General features: G+C 37.2%; 1 protein-coding gene across 2 annotated transcripts in view; it reads left to right on the top strand.

Moving 5' to 3' along the window:
* CORIN (corin, serine peptidase) overlaps positions 1-25777 on the top strand; it is a 141020-nt gene that overhangs the window by 16458 nt on the left and 98785 nt on the right. Inside the window, exons 2-3 of one of the 2 annotated variants that reach the window (XM_062607533.1) lie at positions 2116-2260; positions 11929-12381. In XM_062607533.1, the coding sequence (XP_062463517.1) occupies positions 2116-2260; positions 11929-12381 (598 nt within the window). Of the gene's footprint in view, positions 1-2115; positions 2261-10510; positions 11261-11928; positions 12382-25777 lie in introns of those variants that run through there. The other variant, XM_062607543.1, reaches the window with a different exon arrangement.

The following is a 25777-nucleotide window of genomic DNA, read 5'->3' on the forward strand; positions in this document are numbered from 1 at the left end:
GAATTTAACATGAGAATGTAGGCAAATATGGACTGCAGGAAGTTGCATACTCAGGTCAGGATTGTCTAAATGTTGCTTTAGGTGACTGTTAGGACCTAAATCCTTATTATCTGTGCCTGGATATTTGAGCTGTTAATTGCTGGTAAAGACAGTAATTTAGGTGAAATATCCCTAAATCTTGGGATTTTTGCAACTTCTGAATAAGCCATTAATTAAGATAAACACTTCTGACAACCAAATAACTCTCTCCAACATTCTTTATTTTTCTCTTGTGGTGGGAAATGGTGATGATCATGTTACAGACGTTTTCAAGTCACCCAAGCTGTACTTTTCAATGTACAGAGCTGCCACTCTTACTGCTCTGACCCCGAGCTGGCTGTTTCAGATGTTCAGATAACTCCATCATCTTGAAGGTGACCATCAACTTACATTCTGCTTGCTAGATAAACCCAGTAGCAGGATGGTGTTGGGACTGAATTATTGGAATGGGAAGAAGTTTATCAAGTGAGATACTGCTAGCACCTCACACCATGCTGGTACCATATGCATTTGCAATGTTATCTGGTCTTTGAACAGTAAAAGTAGCAAAAAAAGTCATATGGGACACTGCAGTGGATGTGTCCCAAGGAGGTCAGATAACATGTGATGCTTAGCAGTATTAGAAAAGGTACATAAAACTGCCCAAATGCAATTTCCGTAACTTCTGTCTGTACAGTCTCTGCAATGTCTAGTAATCAGGGTTTTCAGAAATAGATGATAATTCTGATACTATGAGCAAGGGAGTTTTCCTTACAAATAGTCTTTGTGCCATGTTGGAACAAGAGACATTGTGGAATGATGGAAAATAATGCTATAAATCCCATTATGCCAGCAGGCTTCTCAGTGAAGTCAGTGAGGGTATGTGTGGGGTGTAGATCTAGTCTTTGTGCAGCAATTCCTGAAGAAAGAATTCAACTTCCATTTGTGCCTGTTGGTCTAGTAACCTATTCTTCACAGAAAGGCACTTCCAGCAGAGCTAGTCAAAGGGGTAACCCACAGAGACTGGCATTTACAAACTAATAATATATGTATCAGTCTCTTGAGGTTCCTTGGAGAAAGGGTGTCAGGGTAACCGATGCATTTATACTCTTCTGTCCTGTCACGACCACCTTCAGTGTGATTGACCTTCCGGTCGACGAGGATAAACTGTTAGTCATCCTTTGGGAAGACACTGTCTGCGGTTAATAATCCTAGCATCCAATTTCACCTTATCATAGTGAAAATCATAATTATTTTTAGTCAATTTTGAATAAAGGTGTATTAACTTCATAACACAAGTTTCAATCTTGCTATTAAATATTCATTTGGAATGTTGTTTTTATTTCTGTTTAATAAGTATGGCATTTTTCCAGTATAAGAGATCATAGCCACCACTCCTAAAATGAAGTTCCATTTTACATATACAGAGCGTCTGTGTGTGTTAAATACATGTTTAGGCTTTTGCAAAGGTTTGAATTTTTGTACTTTGTGCAGCTCAATTGAATTCAAAAAGAATTCAATTCTCCATTATTCTAAATTGCATTTATAGAACAGAAAATATTAGTTATAAACTCTACAGAATACTGTGGTAAGTTATAATTTTGTAAAGTACTTAAAAAATGAGATAGCATTATTGTGTGTAAGTGGGACAGTCCTTATCACTTCTATTGTGAACAAAGATTATAATAGTTCCTTGGTTCCTTAAAAGAAACCCTGCAAGAATATGGAGCTCTGAATAATTATCAGTGGTTTATTTTTAAGTATGAAATAAGCTGTGTTTAGCCTTGTTGTTTGAATTTATTATGTTGGTTTTTTTTTTCCCAATGAAACGCCTATCCAACTTCTAGTTCATCAGAAATGTTCCCAAATTTCAATGAAGCTGTAAGTCTGTGGGTATTGGGTGAACTAAACTAAATGCTATGGATTACACTGGGTTGTCTACCAAAAAGAGAGTTTACATGCAACTTTTAATGAAGAATCTAAAAGCCATTTATAGCATATATTTAAATCATATAGCTGTTTTGTGTAATGGGGAAGATTGTTATTCAGTTACTGACTGACACCAGAATGATAGAATTGTGCTCTTTTGTTTTTCAGGTCTTAGGAGCAGATGAAGATAATATGGGGGATGGTTGCTCTCAGAAACTGGCTTCTGCCAAGTTCCTTCGACTTTTGCTCCTAATACTGATTCCGTGCATTTGTGCCCTTATCCTTTTGTTGGTGATCCTGCTTACCTTTGTAGGTGAGTGCTAATTGAGTAAATTGACACATTTGTAATCAGGAAGACTAAAACTGAGACTCCATTCTGAAGTGCTAATGTAATTGTGGACATTAAAGATATATCTTAGCACATCTACCTACCTAACTAATCTACTTAGTGACCTAATAATGTTTCTGTAGAGAAATAAATGTGCTATTCAGATTTATATATTTAAAATGTATTCAAGATGCTGAAGAAGAAACCTTTTCTGAATTTCCTAAAGTAGATTTTTGAAGAGTATGCTACCTTGAGCATGTAGTATGTAGGTGGTTTTCAGAAGTCATTTTACAAGTAGAAAAAGATATTTATGTTAGAACTTTAGATCACTGTCAGTGGAACTGAATATTTATCACTTTATGTTACACACTGATGTGCAAATCTAATTTTTATTTTCAGGTGAAAGTTAATTTATAAATAGCCTTTCTGAACATCTTAATGATAAAAATCTTTCTGAACAGCCTACAGAATGTTACTGCTTAAGGGAAAAACGTTAGTCTGTTAACTAGCTTTGTGTCTGTTACAGAAGTGACAGGTAATCATTTATTAGAATTTTTTTTAAAAAGCCTTCCCTTTGTTGCCTGTAAAGAAGCCGACATGCCTTGTTATTACATTGCTTCGACTACAACATGAGCAACACAGTAATGCTAGGTTAAAGCGTTAATTCTTCAGACAAAAAAAAAAGTAAAAAAATCAAGTAAAAAAAAAAAGTAAAAAAAATCCCAATGCTGAGGGCTGCTGGGATTTTTACTTGTTTTATTTTTTTTGTTAATGAGAATATTTTCTAATTAAGCTTCTTTAAGTAAGTCAGAAGCACATCTGTAAAAAGTGATGAAATATATGAGCTATATAGATATAAATCTGTTTTCCAATTTTAAACCCCCAACAGTGCACATCATACAGTCAAACAGTTACCAAGCACAGGAAGAAATGAAACATGTCTCAGTATCACCTTCAGCACTGTCAAAATCAAGACAACTTAAATCTGTTTTCTTGATTCAGTCTGCAAAGGATTTGCAGCAAAACATTGTAGGCCTGTTCTTCTCATTTAGCTTCAATTAGGGAAGTAAGAAAAAACCTGAAAGCTAGTCAATGTCATGATTGACAAGTAAATCTTGGGATGTATCAACTAAGAACAGCCTGAAGTGGATTAAGATTAAATAAGTGTGGCAATTAGGAAATATGATGCCATTAAATTTACTTTCCTTATGTTCAGCATTCCATTTGTATCCTTCATATCTTCTGCCCTAGATTTTCATTCTTTGGTGAGAAAGCAGATAAAAAAGCAGGTGTATTTACGTCAGCTCTACTCAGTCTCCTCTTGAGGCATGTATTCACATAGCACTCATTAAAATGTATGAAATCCTCTGGGGAAATGGGACCTGTTCTGATCCTACTTACACAGCAGAAGTCAGGACTGTATCCTCTTAAGTCAAGGTTATTCCTGTAGGGTGAAGAATAAGACATGATGGTATTACCCAAGTCTAAAACTGGCAAAGCTCCCTTCAGCATTTCGAATTAGCACAATTATAGTTTAGCAGTCTTCTCAGCAGCTTTCATTTTATGTGCATTGATAGCCTAGAAACAAATGTATTGATGACGGGAATAAAATGAACAAATTCTGTGGGCAATATAATATAGTCTTTTCTATTTATTGAGAATATAGTAGTTGATACGCATTGCATTTCAGATCAATAACTGAGTTCTGTTACAGTCTATTTTCATGAATAACAATGTAAGAAATGAGTTGACAGTCCTGGGGGCTGGTCTAGATTATCTGGTGTTTGGACTACATGATCTCTAGAGGTCCCTTCCAACACTAACAATTCTGTGACTGGCTAATGCAACTTATTCTATATATAGGAAATTCTGTTCTTATTTATCATGAAATAGAGGAGTTAAATTCTGTGGTTGTCATTCCAGTATCTTTCAGTGGTGCTTAGAATATAAACAGATAGCTTCAGTATATCATTTAGAACCTTATGAACTTTTTGTTTTGCTACTTTGGTAACAAACTCATAAAAAAATTGGGCCTTTTGTATTTTACATGAAAGTATTTTGTTTCCCATGGTAAATATGTAGGTAATTATTCTTTTCCTTCTGTGATGTTTTTTAATTAAATGAGGCATATACACACAAAAAAGCGTACTTGCAGCTTAGAACTTTCCTGTTCACTTTCCTTACATCTGTCTTGTTGCCTGCACATCATCGCAACTTCTGATGTTGAAGAAACTGAGAAGTTGGTATGAGTGGAAGGAGACAGATAGATCAGCAGAGTTACATTGTAGTAATGGAGAATGTCCTACTCGAGATGTGTCATGGGGGCCTGCTTTCAGAATGTGTCATTAATCAACCTTTCAAAAATTACTTACCATCAAAGTGTTCAAGATGCCATTGAAAAAAGTTATTTTGTTAGAATTGTTTGAAGTTAGAAAGGACAAAGCAAATTATCAGTAGAGATACACATTATTTTGACTAAAGATACAAGATACTTATGGTTCATAGAAGAAAATATCAAGGTGAGTTGTTTAGCTTTGATTTAAGTACTTACACTCTGGCTCTGCATACTCTTCTGTCTCTCACCAGGAGTATAGTATGTTTGTCAACCTGCAGAAGAAAACTGTAACGAATGAGTGTTGCTTCACCCATTGAAGTAGAGGCAGTACCAGTTGCTATGAAGGAAGTCTAGCCTTTAGAGCATGACCATGACCATACTAATTTGTTGATTGCCTGTGTTATATCAGAGAACAGGAAGGCTTATGAATGGTGCTTGCTCTGGACTGCTAAAGACCTAACATGCGAGACCTTGGCCACGAAAATCTAACTTAGCACTATGAATTTGAAGGAAGGGGGAAGACTAGATTATGCATGACTGAAATTACTGATGCCTTACAATTTCATCTGGCCCCTATGGACATCAAGAACCTTCAAATAATACTGATAATATTTTTTTTTTCTCCCCCTGGGGATTATTGTTAGTGTGGTAAGTTTTCTTTGCTTTCCAGATAAACAAACAATAACTGAATCCATGGTTTGAATACCGAATGTCAAGTGATTTCCCGCTTGAGAAGTGTTAATAATCAAGTGTGCATGACACAATTCGAAGCGATTTTTCAAGTCCTTGGCAGAGGTGTTGGAACGAGATGATCTCTAAGGTCCCTTCCAATCTAAACCATTCTGTGATTCTGTGAATAGCTAAATCTTTCTTTAAAATGGAAACATCTAAGATCACCTTCAATTTATCTTAGAGTCTGTACTCTATGTCCCAGTTTGCTTACACTGAAAAAAAACCCTGAAGTAATGAATAGTGTGTAGACATTGCAGCAGTGAAAACCAGTGTGTTTGTAAGAATGAAAAACCCTGGGCATGTTCATTCTTTTCCTTGCAGAAAGGAATTGTTATAAACCACTTGAAACATTGTTCTTAAAAAGTCCTTCATGGCTGGTAAGCATTATATCAAATTCATTTTTTTTTCTAATGCACCCTAATTGCTCACCATTGCAGTTATTTATCTGGGAAGACAAAATGTTTTATACTTAGAGTTCCATGAAAGAAAATCAATTCTCTTAATTTAATAGTGATAAATGCACTCCATGGTAGATGTCCCATTCCTCCCATTCCTTCACATCATTATCCTCAACTCGTGGTTTTCCACCACCTCCTGTTAACAGCCATACCCAGCTAGTGCTTTGTCTATTGTTTTCTGTAGAATTCAGAACAAGCCTTGTGACTTACATAAGGAATGGTTTAATGTGTGTCAGACTTTTGCAGTCCAGATGTAATTTTTGGGCATATGATCACTCTGCAGGACCACATCAATACTTTTGCTTTTCAGGCAAGCAGCATATCCTCTTATAGACCTTCATGCATTTTGCCAAATAAATTTAAAAAATCTGTTAGTCTGTCAACAGTGGTGGGAATGAGGGTTACAACTAAAGTCTTCAAGATGCACTGTTGACGATGGATATGCAAATAATTGAGGGTTTGGTTCTCTCACCATCCTTGCATTATCAGCATGCAGTGTTTGTATTTTGACTCTGATGTGTATCTTGAGATTAATTTTGGTTCTCAGAGAGAATTATTACAAGTGTTACATGTGATATGGTGTGTTTAGCATTTTCATGTTACTTTCCTTACAAACAAAGCTCACTCCGATAGCTGAATGTCTGTTATTCTCGTATACGTATGAACCAACCTGGGCAGTTCTGAAGACATTCTGTTGTTTGGGAAATCTGTAGCAAGATTCTGTCCACCTGAATGATGCTGTCAAGTGTTTTTGTGTGTCACTGGTTGAACAACGATCATTACTGTTAAATTATATGAGACCTGTGTTCTTCTTTCCTTTCCCTTCCCAAGAACACAGAAGGAGCTGTGTCTTCTTCACAGAATAAACATCAAGAAGAGTACATTATAGTAAAATTGTTAGGCTTAGCTTTATGACTATTGGACATTCATGAAGTAATATGCATGTATCAACATTCCTGCATCAATTTGGGAACCCAACTGTACTCTCCCTTAAGGAATTTTTCACCACAAAAAAGAAAGGTAAAGTTGCAGGGAGTTATAGTTACACTCTAGAGTAAAAGGATCTTGATCCCTGAATCATTTGGAGTTGCTGGTAGTTCTCCAAGTCACACCAACCTTGAGGCATGTGACACATCCTCAAAATCTAAAGTGACTAATGGCGTGGAGATTCAAAAGTTGTAATTGTGAAAGCAACATGAAATATAAACAATTCCATTGTCAATCAATGGCAATATTTGCTGTAAGACAGGTGTCTAAGTTTAGGAGTTTAACACTAACATATTTATAAGCCACTTGGTCCTGAGCGTTTTTCTGATGGAAGATGGTAATCATCAGCTATATGATCTGCCAATTCTTTAATTTAACCTTGCCAACAGGGGTGTATTATGGAGAATCTCCAAAGGACTGTATCCCAGGGCAGCCTGTATGTCAGTCACCATGACTGAAGCATGGATTTTGGCAGGGCATAGCTGATTACCAAGGAGCACATGGATCTTCCTTCATTAGCCAGTGCAACATGATTAACACAGGCATGGAGTTCAGGATAAGTTTCTGAATTGCAATAGACCCATTATGTGTATGTTACATTTCATTTCTTAGGTTAAGAAAAACTCTATAAATAAAAATTTCTAGTTACATTGTGCTCAAGAGACAGGAGTAAAGAAAGACCCCGGATAAGATTTTGTGTTACACTGCAGTGGTATGACTGTAACTTGGAACTTTTAGGCAGCAACAGCTGTTAAAAAGAAAGGTAGCTGCTGTCTTCCCCTCCAGCACTTTAGTATGATCCAGATATTTTTGCTGCTGCAGCTTTGTTACCTTGAAGCCAGAAGCTGATGAAAGGCAAAATCTCTCCTTTCTGCGCATCACCTTAGGAGCCTGGGTTTGCTCTGCAGCTTCTTTAAAAGACACCTTCCACCAAGTCTACTTTGAGATCTGTTTGATCTGGAAACCGATTCGTTCTTTGTGTAAGTCACCTGTAAAGTTGGAAAAAAATAATTACAACTGACCTCACTTTGGCCCTTCGGGCAGCTGGTAAGCGGTTTAGGGTAATGCCTTTACTTGACAGGAGGAGCAGGATATAGTTTATGACTGCAGCTGTACTGATGTGCAGTGGTTTGGTGTGCTACGGGACCTTCATATTATCAGTCATACTCCCATTTTTCAGAGTGCATGGTCATAGGGACAGACTCTGTGGAAGAAATCACAGTGGGTGCGTGCTGAATAGTAGTGAAACAGTGTTTTATTACCTGTGTAACCACCTCATTTGTTACACATACTTGGTAGGCTGGTTTGCTGTTTCATTAGCTTCTTAAATAAACTTGGTCTTTGGGAGATTTCCTGCTGTGAACTGCTGGAAATCACCCACAGCATACACTGCCAAAATCTCAATTTAATAGCTTGAACAGTGTGATTTCTTAGATCTCATAAATGTTCATTTCAGATCTTTAAGTAAAGCATTAATTCCCCAGTAGTGAACAGCAACTGGAAAACGATCATTAAAACTGTTGGCAAAGCATCACTTCTCACCGAACGGGCCTGGTGCCAATCCCTTGTTTTTGTACCAAACACAGTGAAGGCCAGCATGCTCTATGTTTCTGACATTTGGACATGTCCAGCTGTAGCTGGAGACAAATCCAAAATAGTTACAACTATTAAAATTAGCTACCTGGCCTGTGGTCTACTGTCTACAGCTCTGTATGAACTCAAATCTGAAGAATAGTTGGATATAGTGTGCATGTATACATGAATAAAATGCATGTTCTGTGTGTGTTGTATGGCTGTTAGCAGACATTGGTAGAGAGTAATTCAGTCCTCATTACTCAAGAGATTAAAAAAGAATTGACTGTTTTAAAGCATCATAGTGTTTTCTTAGGTATTTTATAATTTAAGTAGTTCCTTTAGGGCTCTTGGGTGATGAAAAATCTCCAGGAAGATTAATTTAAGATTGAAAATTTACAGTAATATTTTTAGGAGGGAAAAGGATAAGAATCGAATATATGGGAGCCTAACTCAGAGAGTGGACTCCATAGCTGGAATTAAGTGCTTGAATTCCTTACCATGCCTTGGGAAGGTGAGAGGAAGAGGAGATGAGAGGAAGGTGAGAGGTGGGGGGAAACAAGGTGACTCAGGAAGGTTGTCCAAAACCCTCACATACTAAAGGGAGACAGAGTTGTCATCTAGAACTAGCCAGAGGTCTATGCCTGCCTTGCTCAAGGGCATATGCACCAGAGCCCAGGCTTATGATATTTTGTGGGCAAAAAAACTGTTAAAAAGAATTTTAATACTATTCATTGTCAGCTGAGATGATACTATTGGGAAGCCTTTTGTGTAGAAGAGGTTTGTTGTGTGGTACACCTGTCCAGAAGAGAAGGGGAGTTGTTAGCACTAGGAAACTGGGAAAATAGAACAAAAAATTATATTGTTGGAAAGATGCGTTGAAGAAGCAAACAAGCATTTAGGGATCACAGAATCACACAGAATCCTAAGGGTTGGAAGGGACCTCAACAGATCATCTAGTCCAGCCCTCCTGCAAGAGCAGGTAACCTAGAGTACATCACACAGGAACTTGTCCAGGCAGGTCTTGAATATCTCCAATGTAGGAGACTCCACAACCCCCCTGGGATGTCAGTGAAAGAAGTCAATGACCTTATGCATAGTGACAGCCATAGCTATTATTTGTAGTTCCAGAAAAAGAATGAAATAAGGCTGAGTGGGCAGGGGTTAGAATCTAGTGGGTAACTTCAATATTTTCCAAAACAGTATTTATTGGTCCACCCTATTGAACCAAAAGGTTTTTTTAAAACTCATTTCAAGAGTTTACCTGTCTTGTAATATACTGCTTGATAGTCTGCTGAGTGATACATAAATAGCTAATCATTTCTACTTTAATTTAAAATCATTATTCATGGCTCTTTGGGACCAATATTTTCCAGGCTTTTTTCTATTTCTGTGTTGAGTGGAGGAGAAGAGTTGAGCCTAGGGAGTAGGAGAGAGAACGTGGAAACAATCCCTCAGTTATTCTTGAGTTATGGAAGAAAATTATTCACTTTTCCAAGGGATGGAAAAAAAGAAAAAAATGTTCATTTTAACTTTTTGAAAACTACAGAAAAAAATCTACCAAAGTTTGAAACTTGAAACAGAGTAGTCTTCTGAATCATTAAAAATTATTCAGATTCAAAGCTATATTTGGAATAAAAACATCCAAGTAAAGCTATAAGTGAGCACAATATCTGAGCATGATCAGTCACAGTCATATTACTACTGGTCCTCATTTGTGAAAAAAAAAAGCATATTCATTCTTCCCATGTGGCCTAACCAGAGGACTCAAAGAAAAAGAAATTGCTGCTGAAATAGTTTGCAGGTGGGAGATTTTTAATTGCTTCAGTAAAACACATGCAGTAAATTCCTCAAAATCCCAATGAATTATGAACATTTGCTGGTGGAAAAACAGAAACCTTAACATGTATATATATAAAGTTCCTCTGGGTTCTTGCAGTAGAAGTTAGACATAAAGATTTATTTTACTTACAGTTAGTGACACTGGAGCCAAAACAACCCAGGCTGGATAAACGAGGATATAGTAAATCTCAAATGGTAACTCTTTCATTGAACCCCATTATGTTTTAGGAATCTTCTGAGTTGTTTTTTTGTTTGTTTTTTTTTTTTGTTTGTTTGTTTGTTTTTTTGGTGTTTTTTTTCCTGTTTCCAGTTACTGTAATAAAAGTTAATGAAAAAGAAAATGCTAAGAATTGCCCATTCTAATCCTCTTATTCTTACTTATAAGGCTTTGCAACACAAAGTCATGTCAGATTGTAAATGGAGGTTGGATTCTTCTGGCATTTTTAGTTATTTGTAGCTGTGACTAATAAAGATTTCCTCCTGCCCAGTCCTTGAATTTCAGGCCAGTTAGCTGATTTAGTCTAGCTGCAGAGCACATGAGGGAGTGAGAAGTGGAACTCAGTAACAGCAGTAGAAAGGGACTCAGAATATCTGAGTGGGTATGGATTGCTTATGGTGCCTGGAGCTGGCAGAGCAGTGGGTTTGGCTAGAGAGAGTCTAGAATGGTGGTGGGTGAATGATATCTGACTGAGAGGTGATCATGCCATTTTGGTAAACTCAATAAGGAGTTCTCCTAATGAAATTCAGGAGAGAGGGTTGTGGGTGTTGTGTGGACTCAAGAGTCATCTGTACCAAGCAGCTAATGAAGGATTTTACATGTAAGAGTGGAAAGAAAAATCTGTGCCATTTGTCTTAAGTTCAGATGGTTTGTAGAGAGAGCAACAGGAGGTGAATTCTTGCTAATGGGCTTCAGGTGTGACTACCTTTTTTGGCTTGAGGGACTGTAGTTAGTAGCAGGGGTGAGAGAGAAGAAAAGGAGTTGAAAGGATAAGCAGAAAATTTTCCACACAGAGCTCAGCTGGAGGAGGTAGTTTTTTAGGCCTTTTCTTTGGAATTTGGGTAAGGAAAAGCTGCTCTATGAGTCTCCCATTGTTGAAAGGACAAATTTTCAGCCCCTTGTTTTTGCTGTATTGTCTTAAAACAATGTGAGATGAATGCTTAAATATCAGTAAAAGAAAAGCTGTTAAAATAATCAATTGTTGCCAGGGTATGTAGAAAAAATTGGGAGATTTTGTGTTTTTGAGGGTTTCTTTTCAGTTTTCTGTGATCATGTCTAACTGAACTCTTTATTATGGTTGCTAAACTCTTTCACACAACTAGCTATTGACAAAAATCATTTCTGGTATTTAACAAAAATTTCTCATTATGATACAAAGTGGTGCTTCTTTTCCAACATTAAATATGACTTTAATATATTTGGTTAAAAATTGAGTTAATATATTTAGTTTTTGTTATAGGTAACTAAGTTATATGTCATATACTTTTGAGATGCCTTCTTTTTTATTTGGACTAATTAAATGTTCCAGTAATAGAGGTTAAAAGTACATTCTCTTTCTATTTAGTTTGAATGCCCTGATGCAATCTCCTTAATGTTACACAGCTGTTTTGATTTGTGAACCATGGTAGCATGTAAACACATTGGTAACACGTGTGATTTGTGAACACATTGGTAACACGTGTCCTTCCAGGTGATGGTAATTCTGGTGCTTTTCTTTCCTTTCTTCCAGGTGTGTTAGAAAAAACATGCTTTTATTCAAATGGAAGTGAGGTCCTCACAGTTAGTGGTGACATTGAAATATCTGGTGATCTTTTGACGAACATGGCTGAAAACAGTTCCAAGACTGATCCCACAATAGATCTCAGCACACAGCCTTCTTCCTGGACCACCATGCCTTTATCCCATGTTGACCAAATGAACAAGAACTCAAATATATTTAGAGAGACTTTCCAGGAAAATACTTTTGCTCTTGCAACTCAAGCCACAGTGCTCAATCCTCCACCTACATATGATGCTGCTTTGGCAGGGGGTTCTGAAGACAACACCCAGCTCTTTGCCACTGTGGAGGAGGCGAGTTTGTGGTCTACAGATGCACCCTTTAACAACACTGAGGGGATGACCAGTCTCCCAGTATTAAATCCTACCCATCCATCTATGTCACAAAAAATGGATCAGAAAAAAAGTAAGTTTATGTTTTATTTGGCTCTGTAATTCTGACTCAAAAAATACAGAACATAGCATTGGCATGCTTCCTAATGTGTTCCCATGAGTTCTAAGGAATGTGTCCATTCTGATAATTTATTTTGTTGTGAGCATTCTATGTTGCAAGCAACTGGTTTCTTATCAGAACATTTGATTGACCCTGTTGAGGAAGATGCAGTAAATTCTTTCAGGTATGAATATTTACAATATGTTCTTCAATTGGTGTAGTTGCGCACATGTACCAAGGCTGAAATGAGTTATGGTAGATAGCTTTCAGTTTGTGAACTGAATTTGCTATGTTTTTTTAAAATTAGGTATGTGACAAGTACTTTCCTGAACTTGAGATGTAATTGCAGTTATAACTTTTTCAGTGTTAATGGCTAAATTCTTCTTGATTTTGAAGCAGTTTCTTTATGTAGCAAAGAAGTTCCAGAGATGTTTCTGAGAATTATAATCAAAATGTGGAGAGAGAATAAGAGAATAATGCGATCAGTTTGGTGGTTTTGTTTCGCTTGGGGATTTTTTTTTTTTTTGGGGGGGTTGTTTTTCATTTGTTTGGGTATTAAAGTAGGTGCATTTCATTAGTGCTGTGGTTATTCTATTGATTCATCAGATAGTGAAAGATTCCCTGATATTCTTTTGCAAACAACTGAAATGTTGGGGTTCCATACTAAAATGAATTTGTTTCTCTCAAACTGTGTATCATTTTGCAGTTTCAACATACTGCGTATCAACTGCATATCAAGAGCATCCTTTTTGCTCTTGATCCCAGCAGAGCACAAAGGAAAACTTATTCCAGGTCATAGAGAGATCAGAAATAGATGAGGTAGCCACTGATCTAGAAGTGGCATGCTCTAGTAAATGTATTTTTTCAGTTTCTATAAAATGACAATGAAGAGATGGTATCTGACAGTGGTGATCACTTCTGTAAGGCCACTGAATTACATGTTACTTTTAGGATCAGGTCTGTGTGTCTTTCCTCTGTTGGATTCTGTGTTCCACCCATCCCACCATTAAACAGGCAGATAAAAGTTGGTAAACAGCTGTTACATCTTTTTCTTGTTCTTCCTGGACTGAAGTAAAAGTAGGGAAAACCTTTGGATAAGACCTTATTGAAAAAAAACCAAAACCCTGGTATACAGAAGAGATTTCCCTTTGACAGCATTTCAGTGATATATTTTTACTCAAAAATTAGCTTTCAGAAATAATAACTTACTATGAATCAGTGACTTGTCAGTGTTTTCTCTGTGCTGTAGGCCACAGTGGCTCCACAGGCTTTCTGTAGGTTCTGTTTGCTAAATAATTTTTCATATACAGATTTCTCTTATTCCCCCCCCCCCCCACTCTAGACTCAGAATGTGTATATAAATGCACACATATATCCTATTAGTGATTCATTTTTTAACCTCTTTTAGTAACTTGGTTTATTATCACCATGCCAAGGAACAGAGTACAACTGTAGTGTGCTGCTACACTACAGATACTTCCAATCCATAAGGTTTTCCATAATTACTGTAGCAAAGGACACCTCAGAGTTGGTGGCATGATGATTAATGTTGAGCAAAATTGTAGGGCAATATTCTGCCTGTTTTTCTTAACTAGGTCATATTTGGTGTGTTGTGGTGTATGGCTGCTCCTAGTCTAGAAGACTGTGTCTTTGCATTGCAGTCTTAGTAACTGGGTAGATAAAGTATAGATACTGTGTAAGATTCAAGTGTTTTGCTTCTCTATATTCATGTAGACCTTGCTTTAATTCTGTGTGTGGATAAAATAAATAAATAAATAAATTTTGGGGATTCAGAAGAATTTGATCTCACAATAGCTATGTGTTCCCATGGCTGTGCAAGGCATGGAGGACTAGAAAGCAGGGGAATTTGACTAGTACATAGGGCTCCTCACTATGTTGTTTGTCCTGGCCTTTGCAAATCAATGCTCATCATCAGTCTCTTTGATCTTTCCCATTAAGCTTTGCTACTTGGAGAGACCTCTGAAGAAACAGAGAACATGGTCTGGGGTCCACATAAACTTCTTAGGTGTTCTGATGTGGAGGGAAATGGGGAATAACTGGGAAATGAAATCAAAATAAACTTTGGAATAGTGAGATTGGAATAGCTTTTTAGAGTAAGAGGGATTTTTTTTTGGACAAGTAAAGCCTAATGACCACATGGGAATGGTGGTAGTAGATCAAATTAAGTCTCTTGCTTAGTGTCTGGATCCAACTTCAATGATTAGTGTATACTTAAAGTAAACAAGGGCTAGCATACAGAGACACTTCAGCATTATATAGTAGCAGATTCCAGTTATCTCTAGTGAGTCTTGATGAGCATTTTCCCATGAACTTATGTAATCATTTTTGAACCCATGTAAAATCGTTTGAGCTTTTAAGGTGTATCTTAGAAGGAAATTAATCTCTGAATGAAGTGTGAGGCTGATGTTCCATCATCAATGCATACTAGCAGATCATCCATCAGTACAAGTTTCATCTGGTTCAAGTATGGGGAGGTGAATGCATTTCTGTTGATTTAGTGAGAGCATGCATAACTTGGACTTTATGCTGTTTTTGTGCAGGATGTTAAAAGACAAATGATATGTCATACAACACAGAGACTGCCAGTGCAAAACAAACCAGACAAAATTCTCTCAACATATTTCAAATGGCATTCATGTAGCTGTAATGTTTTTGGTCTGGTGTTAGCATCCCTACAACTTTACAGGTGAACCACAGCTTCAATAAAAGACATCAGAACACATTAACAAGAGAAATTATAAACATTCTGACTATATGGTAGTCACTCTAGACTTTAAAATAATACAAGTAAGAGATTGCTGAGTTACTAACTGGAGAGGAATGAAATTTGGCGCATATGACATCAATTATTTAAAAAGGCCTTGAAGCAGAAGGAAGTTCTTTGGCAGAAATTCTAGTACAGAATAGATTAATAGGTAAATGGAAATGCACAGTAAGGAAGAGACGAAGAAGTTTATTTTCATTTTACAAGGGAAGTGATGTCTTACAACTCTGTTAAGAGAGTTCTTTGAAGGAGTCACTGAAAATGCTGGTTAATACAACATACTTGGCTTTTCAAAATGCTGTTAACAGGGGTCTTCACTGAGAAGGCTGAAAGCCATTCTTCTCACAGGCCAATTGCTTATTAAAAGACAAAAGGAAAAATAAGAATGAATGGTTAAGCTTCCCAGTCAAGAAGATTACTGATGGAGTCTTACAGGGTTTTTTGATCTGGAAAAATGGTGAATACTCAACAACCTATCTGCTAATACAAAATTAGCTGTCTTACAATAAATAGCTGGGAATCACATTAAAGTCTCATAGTGGAGAGAGGGACTGATAAAATAGTTAGATGATGGTGCCAATAGGCACAAAAGAATCCTGGAGGGTGGGGAGCAACCCTAACTCTATGCAGCACAATGCTGGACTCTCAGCTAGCTTTGCCACCAAATAAACAAAGACCTGATGCTTTGCTGTGACAGCAGTCTGGCCCTATGGCTGTCAAGAAGGCAAAGAGGGTGTTGGGTATTGTCCTGAACTCCGTGAAGAGTAATCCAGAAAATTTCATTACATCAGTGTGTAAGGTCAGAAAGATAATAGCAGAATTGTGAAAGGCACATAGTGAGCAACCAGACCTGTGAAGGCATGGAATTTCTTAGTGAGAAGACACTAATAGGAGGAAGACAATGTTTTCCTCCTGGAAAACAGCTGGCTAAAGACTGAGCATTGTGGCAATTACCCATACCATTTTGAGTGTCCTAGTGAAATGGAACAGGGAACAGTTAGTCACTGGGTTTAATTGTATTAGTAGGTGCTTTTCATTTGGTTGGTTTTTAGTGTTTTTGTGGGTATGTTTTTGTTATTGGACAGTATGTTAACACAAAAAAAAGAGACAATGTGGAACTCATTGCCATGGGATAATGAGAAAACCAGAAAGTATGAAAATGCTTGGAGAACTTGATGAGGGGTTGGTCTATTGGGGCCTTTTAAACACAATAGTCCAGTGACTTGTGAAAACTCAAGATTTTAGGTTGCCAGAATTTGTTATATTCCTAGGTGGTTGTTCCTTATACTTGCCCTAAATTCTAATGCTGGCCCCTACCAAAAGTCAGCTTCCAAGATAAATGTATCCTTCTTGTTAGAAGGCAAGTGAAGGAATATGTTTTTCTTGTTGAGGGATTTGAGTTTGCATGACTTCATGTTGAAATGTTTTCTGAAGGCATAGGCCATGGTCCTAAGTCACTAGGATCATTCATGGGAGAGTTTTCTGATAGCAAAAACATCAGGAAAGGGAGTCTTAGGTGAACCAGTAGGTTCAGTAGTATATATTCATGGAATTAAGAAATGCGCAGTAATATTCTGTTCATCTGTCAGTCAGTGCTTAACAGGAAAGGGACATACACTAAATAATAATTACGTTAAAGAACAGAGGATGTTTTGTCAAGATAAATATCAGTACAGTTTTATTGGTACTCTTCTGATCTTTGAAACCAAAGTAGTCTGCAGTTAAGCAGTAAAGTGGGAAACTGACCAGGGGAGTGTATGAGACTGAGTGGGATGTTTTCATTTCAAATGAAGCAGACTCCCTGTTTTGTAATACTGCTGATTTGGGGAGACAGGAAGAAGGAGACAGAGTGAGGGCTGACATTCTTCCTAGAAAAACATCCTGTAAACTAATGGAATATGCACTGGGACAAGAGGTATTGGCATCTGATTTTGTTTCTTTCACTCACTGCTGTGAATGCATATGTATATTTAATATCCCTTTTCTTTTGTGCCAAGTCTCTCGTACTTTTCTCCAAGCCCCTTGAATTTCACAAAGAAAGTTTCAGTGGAGATCTGTGACAGTGCTCCAAATTTAATATGAAAAGGAACATGAGCAAGCTTGATCATTTTCTGCAGTACCTTTCTGCATTTGGCATCATCTGAGGGAGCGCAGGAACAGCGCTGGGCCTATAGACCTTTCATTGGGAAAGAGCTGAGTAAGGAGCAAGGTAGATAGAGGTAAGGCACATGTTTTTTCCAGTTGCAGGTTATTCTGAATGTACTTGACAGAGTGCTAGAAAAGGCATGCATCCTGAATGAACGTGGGTTTGGTTCCTGTTCAGTTCCTGCCTGCATCAGAGGACTTGTTGGATGTTTCAAAAAGCATAGGATTTATGTTTGCTTGTTTTGTCTTTTACTTTTTTTCATTAATGGCAAATACTATGCGGAAGACCCTTGGGTCTGTTCACATTTCATACGCACCTTTGAAACAGAGCAGTTGAATTTATTTGCAATCCCTTGCTCTGCCTAGAGGTTATCGCTGTCCTCTCTGTCATTTAGCTGTGTTTAATTCAAACATGACATAACCTCTTTGTCTCTACCCAGCATTTCTTACTTTGTGTTTGGTGTTCTGCCACTACTATAATCTGCAAAGAAATAGTCTGGCCCAGTTTTCTGTTTAGTAGAAAAGAGCAGTATGAGGACCACTGGGGGGATAGCTGGATGGGATATGTCCATGTGGCATGGAAGCAAGAAATTCCCTGGCTAGTGCTGCTCCTAGTAAAGACTTTTTTGTTTTTTCTGCAGAAGCTAAGGTATCCAGTAACTGTATCCCAAGTCAAACCATAGGCTTGCATCTCCCTAGTCCCCAGTATTTCAAGCAGTGACCTAATAAATCACTTTGTCTTCTAGCTCAGTTTATGTTTAATTACTCATACAAGTTGGAATAGACCCAAGTATATGTGAAGTAATAGTAGTGGTAGACCCATGGTAGATCTTTATGGGTATTCTTGTTCTAAAAAAAAAAAAAATTAAAAAAATTCACAATGTTAAAACATGATTTTCTTCTGAAGGGGAAAATGGTTTTGGTTTTTCATATTAACACAGAAGAACACAAACAGTGGTCTCCTAAGTCCCAGGCTAGGAATTTAGCTACTCAGCTGTGGTTTTCCATGCAAATGCAAGCATGAGTACATCAATACGGTAACTATTAAATTTGTTGGTGCTTGAGTTCATGCTTGAGAGTGCTTTCTAGCAATAGCTTTGGTTTCTTTACCTCGCCTATGCCTACATTTTCTCTCAAAATTAAATAAACAAAGGGAAAGAGTGTCTCCTAAAATTCTGGCAACGCAGTCCTCATTAAAAAAATAATCACTAGAGCCATTCAGGCTTTCTTGTCTAGCAGAAATTTAAAATTGAATTTGCAGTTGGCATGGCAAAATTAGTGACTTAGAAGAGAAACACGTGGTGAATTTTCACTAAATCCAAAAAAGAGCCTAGCTTTCATCAGTTTGCTTGTTCTACCATTGCTGTTTCATATGGGTGGATGGGCATAACTTGGTAAGTAAATCATTACATTTCTGACATATAAGATGGATTATCTGAAATACAAAAGATTCTTAAAAGTCATTACTCTCTATGTAGAATTGTCATGGTTTATAGAGTGTAATGATGGCCCTATACCCAGGACAAGAATATAGAGAGATTTTCCACTATAACTGAAGTTTATAAGGAAGAAAAAGCTTGCTAGCTTTTATCACCTTGTGCATTGCTGTTCTTAGGTAACTAAGTTTGCAAAAAACTTCAAATGCTTGTGTGAGAATTGTAATGGGGTTGCTAACACTTGCATAGATTTACCTCTTGCTAAACTTACGATTTCAATTCCCTTTAATAAATTCATGAAGGAATATTGCAGCTATTCTGTGTGTAGATTATCATCTTCCCAAATGCCATCTGTATAGGGTATTTAACAGACCTCAGGTATCTGTTGGGATTAATACCGTAATGAGTACTGTGAGTAACTATCACACTGCCCTTGTACATCTGTCTGTCTTTACCCTTTGGCCTTTCAGCAGTGTGGTTTACTTTAGAGTGGGAGATTCCACTCTTCATTAGGGACTGCAGTGATAGGACGAGGGGTAATGGGTTAAAACTTAAACAGGGGAAGTTTAGGTTGGATATAAGGAAGAAGTTCTTTACTGCAAGGGTGGTGAGGCACTGGAATGGTTTGCCCAGGGAAGTTGTGAATGCTCCATCCCTGGCGGTGTTCAAGGCCAGGTTGGACAGAGCCTTGGATGACATGGTTTAGTGTGAGGTGTCCCTGCCAATGGCAGGGGGGTTGGAACTTCATGATCTTAAGGTCCTTTCCAACCCTAACTGTTCTATGATTCTATGATTCCCTCCTTGGAAATAACTACAGATTCAGCTTTGTTTTAGTCTTTAAATAATGTGTGTGTACTTCTGTGTACCTTCAAAACTTCAAAGAGCAGAAGGATTTTCAGCTTTACGCCTTTTATGCATCCATTATGGTTTTTTACATCTTGTTGCTTGTAGTTTAAACAGATGTTTATTGTCAAAATTGAACCGTGAACTGACCAACAAGCTAAGCAAAATGTCATATGTTTAGCCTCATATGAAGCTTTCAAGGACAGGAACAATGAAGCAAGGCATGTCTTAAGATAATTGGCTGAGAATTGCAGCCACTGACTTCCTTTCCAGACCCATCAGCTTGTCCAAAACTATTAAATTATTCATGTGGTTATGTCAATAAAAAGATGATGTTAATACATGTTTTATTCTATGTTGTGATGGATCATTTTGTTTCCAAAGGTACATCTTGCATCTGGTAGCAACATGTGATTTTTATGTTTTATTAAAGTTGATCTGCTTTATGCTTCTGCATCATCTGTAATGGATTATAATAGAGTGCAGCCAGGTGTGGGTATAGAGCCATCATTAATATAAAATGGTAAGATAGAAACTTTTGTCCAAAAACTGAAAGGTCAAAGAATTGGTACAACAGAAAGGGATTTACAGTCACTGTCACTTTTTGTATTCATATGAAATTCAAGAACAACATAATGAGTACCATCATTTAAAATCATTACAGGGATGGGAATTTGAGAAAGTAATAAATAGTCCCAAACAGTTAAAGGTTAATTTAGCTACTAATCCATGCATAAAATCTTTCTCACCTTTATTATTAGCGGTAATTAAAAAAAATCCTAATGATACTCTATAATAAAATAGCAGAAATTCAGAATATAAATGAGGAGAAGCTTTTTCACTGGATGGGTGGTGTTGCCCATAGTGGCTCTGGGATCCCTATCCTTGGGTGTTTCTAAGGCTTGGCTGAAGTCATGAATGGCACTGTGCTGGTGACAGCTCACTTGGAACAGCAAGTTGGCTAGAGACCTCCAGAGGTTACTGGAGGCTACTCCTTCATCCAGTATTTCTATGATTATAAGGTATAAAAAAAATATTTGAGCTTAGGGAGTAAACAATGAGCATTTTGCATGGTTGAAAAAAATTTAGTGTTTTACCTTGTCTAACAGGATTGGAGATAATTTTGTCCTAAGTTTCATGGGGAAACTTGTTGTTTTTCTCTAACATTGGCAATTAAACAATAAACTATAGGAGAGCATTAAAGGAACCTTTCTGTATTCATTAATGGAATTATGTGAAAGAAATAAATGGGCTTTCCATTTGGGGAAGAGCAATTCAAGTACAAGGATTTAAAAATTCTCAGTTTGCACAAGCGGCTTGCAAGTATCACTCTTAAGACTTAAATGCAAACTGAACAGACATACGGTTACAGCCTATATCTATGCTGACTATGTTGAGTATCTCAACTATTGTCTTTTACAAAGCACTGTGTTTGTTTGATTTTTTTTTTTTTGTTTTGTTTTGTTTTGTTTTGAACATAACAGTATTGGTGCATATTTAACTGTTATCAATCAAGCTAGCAGTGGTTTTCATGTATTGAAAACACATTTGTTAATCCCCCCAACACAATAACAACCAACCAAAACCATCTGGATGCCTGCCTAGGTCCTGTGGAAGCTACCATTTTTCTATTGCATTGTGGATTTTTGGTTGTCTGTTTTACAAAGCCTATCAAGAGGACAAAAGTCATGCACATGTTTTAAAACAATATCAAAATCCTGTCCAACCTCATATGCTATGGAAAGTAGTCTCCAAGGATAACGGTAATCCTAAAATTTATTTCATTTTGTACCTTTTGTTTTTTTAATGGTAGGTTCTTAGAAATATGTCTCCAATTTCACTAAAGAATCCTGTAATTAGGAAACGACTAATCAAAATACCAGATGTGGAATACAGGCCAGCTCACACCTCATGGGGAGTAGGTGTTCAGACTCGGCTTCAGCTAGTGAGCTTACCTGCTCTCAGCTGTGACTGCCTAAGGATTAAAAAAGCACCTTGGTGAAGGAAGTGGGGCTCCAAAAAATGAGGTGGCTTAATGAAGAGTCTTGCCTTTGGTCAGGAGAATAACTGAGATAGAATTTATGACTGCATTAAGCTCTGAGCAAGAAATGTCTGGTGCAGACTGGATGTGGTGCTCCACTGTACACCAGCTGGTACAGATTGCATTAAAAAAAATATGATAACACTTCAACTCCTGTTCTAAAATAAGAGTTACATTTCCCTCATGGCTAATACCCAGTCTGTGACCTGAGAGATAATGAATTGTTTTTCTCTCTACTGTAGGTGGTCAGTAGCCTTATCACCCCTCCTTTTGGTCCCTGTGGAGCACAGGGGGAGCTGAGAATCATTCATGCCCTTCAAATTGTACAATTCATTAGCTGAACAAAGTTAAATGCAGAACAATTGTTCTCAGCTAGTTTTGGAGCCTGACTTCTATTTCAGATCTGTAGATGGGGTTTGCTGTACAAAAGCTTGTTTTCCTCCTTCCTCACCTGCTAAGAAGGTGTCCACATTCCCTTTGCTCAGAGCCCAACAGTTTTGCATGCTTCTTTTTATGCACTGGTATTTGCTGTCTCCTGGATGAACAAACTCAGCTCTAACACTGCCTAAGGCACCAAAGTTGTTTTAAAGGAAATGGCAAGCATACATGGTTGAGAGGAAGCAGTATTTTGCCATTGCATCAGTTCAGTTGTCTTGTGAAATGTTTTTCTGAATCTGTTGGTTGACCCAAGAAAAGTTATGACCTTCTGTTAGAAGCTTATTCTGACAATAACTTGTTTGTCTCTTGAGGCTACCATGGCTGTTACTGAAGCATGAGAGCCCACAGTAGACATGAGTGTGTCAAATGTCTACCCAAGTGTAAATGTAACAAACTTAGTGCTATTCCTCTTGAGGTTATGTCTTTGTGCTGTATTGAAGCTGTATAAAGATGCTCCTATTAAGCCTTTCTTTAGGGATTAATACATTACATTTCATGGGTAAAGTGCTTCTGATAAATTGGATTTCTGAAAATCAGCAGGATCATTTATGCCCATAATTACCTAAAATAAAAGCAATTAGTGCTTTTACTCAAATGCATCTTAATTCTTGTCTCAATTTTGCAGTGTAACGTAGCTCTAGCAAAGGAAAAGATTTAGTTTTCATAAATTGAAGGGAAGGGGAAGCTTCTTTTCACGTTGTTTTTCCATCCTATCATATTTTTTGCATTTCGGTACTGGAGGTATTGCTGTTTGCAAACACTTTCTTTTACACTGGCTACCAACGCAGTGTTTACCAAAAAATTTATTGGCTGTGGTAGCAGTCTTGAGAGAAACATTTGTCAGCTCCTCAAGGACATTTTGGTGTTGTCAAGAGGTGTTAGAAATGGGGCACTGATGTCAACAGTTTGTAATATTGCACTTTCACAACAGTGAGGAATTGAGTATTACCGTTGTCTTTTCCTTCACCTCCTGACTGCTTAATAGATGCTTGTAGGTGTCAGCTTTCTATTTCCATGGTGCAACTAAGTAGTTTGTCAGCTGCAAAGGAAATGAGAAGTGTCATGGAAGTGATGATTCTATCACTGATGGACTTGTTCGTATGCTAGTTGGGAATTAATCTGTTTTGGTTTTGGCAGTTCTAGAAAGGCAAAAGCTTCTTTTTATATCGAATCACTGTTGTTGCTACAAAATTTGTGGAATTTTTCTTTTATGTGAAATTTGGTTTTCAAAATGCTTTAGATGACTCAAAGCTTTGAATGCCAAACTGGCATTAACCTTAGGTTAGTTATTCTAAAAGCAAGTTCTTATAAAACAAAAGACATGCTGAACAAGCTTATTTAGCTTGACTTTGATTTTGATTTTCAGAGGCATCAGGAATTTAAAGTGTATGTTACCAATCTTGATTGTTGGCATATTTAGCATTTTTTAATGGAGTCCAGTCCAACACAATTATTTAACAGCACAGACTTAAATGCAAGTAAGTCTTCTTTCATCTGTTTAAAAAGGAGTCTTCTCATTTTGAGCAAAATATCGTATAAACCTAGTAGTTTTAAAGATACCTTGCAGTGTCCCAGCCCTTGACTGATATACATGCTTTCTAAAACTAAATAGGATGAGCCATCTTGTTCTGTATTTTTCTGTGCTGTTATATCATACACATTAAAGCTTAGGTACATTTCAGCACAGATATTGAGAATTTACTTACCCACCAATGGCAAAAAAATCTTTAAGTTATCTAGCACTTTGTACTATGTAATTTCTGGGTAATTACTGGTTTTACGTATTCATTCTACTTAACATAGAAAACCCAAACCCTTTTATTCTCAAAGTAGATACATAAGCTAAGTGGGCAATATTGCTGTGGATTGACCTTGGCTGGCTGTATATGCCCACCCAGACCCTTTCTCACTGCCCTTCCTCGACAGGACAGAGGGAGAAAATGGGATGGAAAAGTTCATGGGCTGAGATAAAGACAGGGAGATCAGTTACCAATTGCCATCACAAACAAAACGGACTCGACTTGGGGAAAATTAATTGCTTGTTGTATCGACAATTAAAAATAGAGTTGGATGGTGAACAACAAAGACAAAAACTAAAACCCCGTCCCTCCACCCTGTCCTCCTTCCCAGACTCAACTTCACTCCATTCCCCATTCCTCTAACTCCTCCCTGCTGTGAACAGCACAGGGGCAATAGGATTGTGGTCAGTCCATAAAAGCTCCTCTTTACTGCTTCTTCCTCCTCCTGTTCAACGCTTTTCAGAACTGCATGTCTCATTTTGGATATCCAGTGAGAAAAGTTAAAGTTTGATGTGGCAGTCTCAAATATTCAGTTTAGTGCTTGCAATATATAGGCAAATAAATTTGGGAACACTCTTTTTATTTGTAATGTTTTCATTAACGTACATGATTTTGAACTGCTTATAAAGCAAATGCTATCCTCTCATTTAGATAAGTGTAGTTTTGGAAGGATGACTATGTACCCTGGTTACATCAACCGTTTAGCATGTTATTTAGGTAAAAATGCCTATGCAGTGTTTATATTCTAAGTGTTTCAGCATTCCAAGAGTGAAAATTTGGAACTGAGAAGTGACATAAAAGTGTAATGGTTCTTTAGGCCTAAGCTAATAGTTTAACATGCACAAACACCAGTTACAATAAATTTTAAAATAGGCACAAATGATTTCTTTCCGAATAGCTTACACCTTCATAAGTAATTCTAAAATTCTTGTATAAACAATTTCTTACAAATCTTATCTAAACCATAAGCCTTTAAGTGCAGAAAAGTTGGTTGAAATCCAAGTGGAAGAAAATAACAAAGGAACACCAGCAAGGTGGGATGCGTTGAAAGGAAAATTGCAGTTATTGTAACTGGACTCATTATTGAAATGCAATATGTGCTCATAAGTAATGATTGTTATGTCTTGGATGGGGAGAAAAGTATATGAAGAGGGACATACAAGCTTTATCTGACAACACAAGATTGTAGAAATTACAGATGAAGCTGACATTGTAATGCAGAAAGTGAAGGGGAGGTAAAGATGGAAAATGAAAGAAAATGTAATTACATGGGAGGTTAAGTCATATAAAAAGTACTTTCCACTGCATCCAGAATAAGAGAGATTCTGGGGAGAGGACAGCAGGGGTCTCCAACAGATGGCAAGAATCATTCAAATGCTGAAGAGCTTGAAATAGTTGGAGAAATTAAATGCATTGTCTTGCTATTTACAATGGCAAATTTAGGACAGATGTCTAAAAGACAAGCATTTTTAGGAGTCTTGAAGGGGGAAGCAGAAAAAGAAATTAAAAAAAAAAACAACAAACTTTAACTGGCTGATTTAAAACCAAAGCCAAGTGAAGTGGATCCAACCTGAGAGTATGAAGAAAACTGAGCTAATTTGACTAGTGTATTTTGAGCACTATGGCCAAACTGTCTGTGGAGTTTCTTTATTAATTCCAAGTTATGATTCAAAATCTGTCCTGACACAAACACCTGCAGAGTGGCCAACAGAGTACTATTTGGAAGAACTGAAAATTTTATACTGAAGGAAATCATACAAATGATCCAGAGATGTTAATCAGACTTGAAAAGAATTGAAAATTTCAAGGTTTCTTGAAGCTTTTTCTTTCCACAGCTTGATTTTAGTTTTCTGTCTGTGTTACATCTTCCTTCAGTTTATAC

Source organism: Pezoporus occidentalis, unplaced genomic scaffold (genome assembly GCF_034315485.1).
Source record: "Pezoporus occidentalis ecotype Australia unplaced genomic scaffold, CSIRO_AGI_Poc_V1 ctg1, whole genome shotgun sequence".
NCBI classification, from domain to species: domain Eukaryota; kingdom Metazoa; phylum Chordata; class Aves; order Psittaciformes; family Psittacidae; genus Pezoporus; species Pezoporus occidentalis.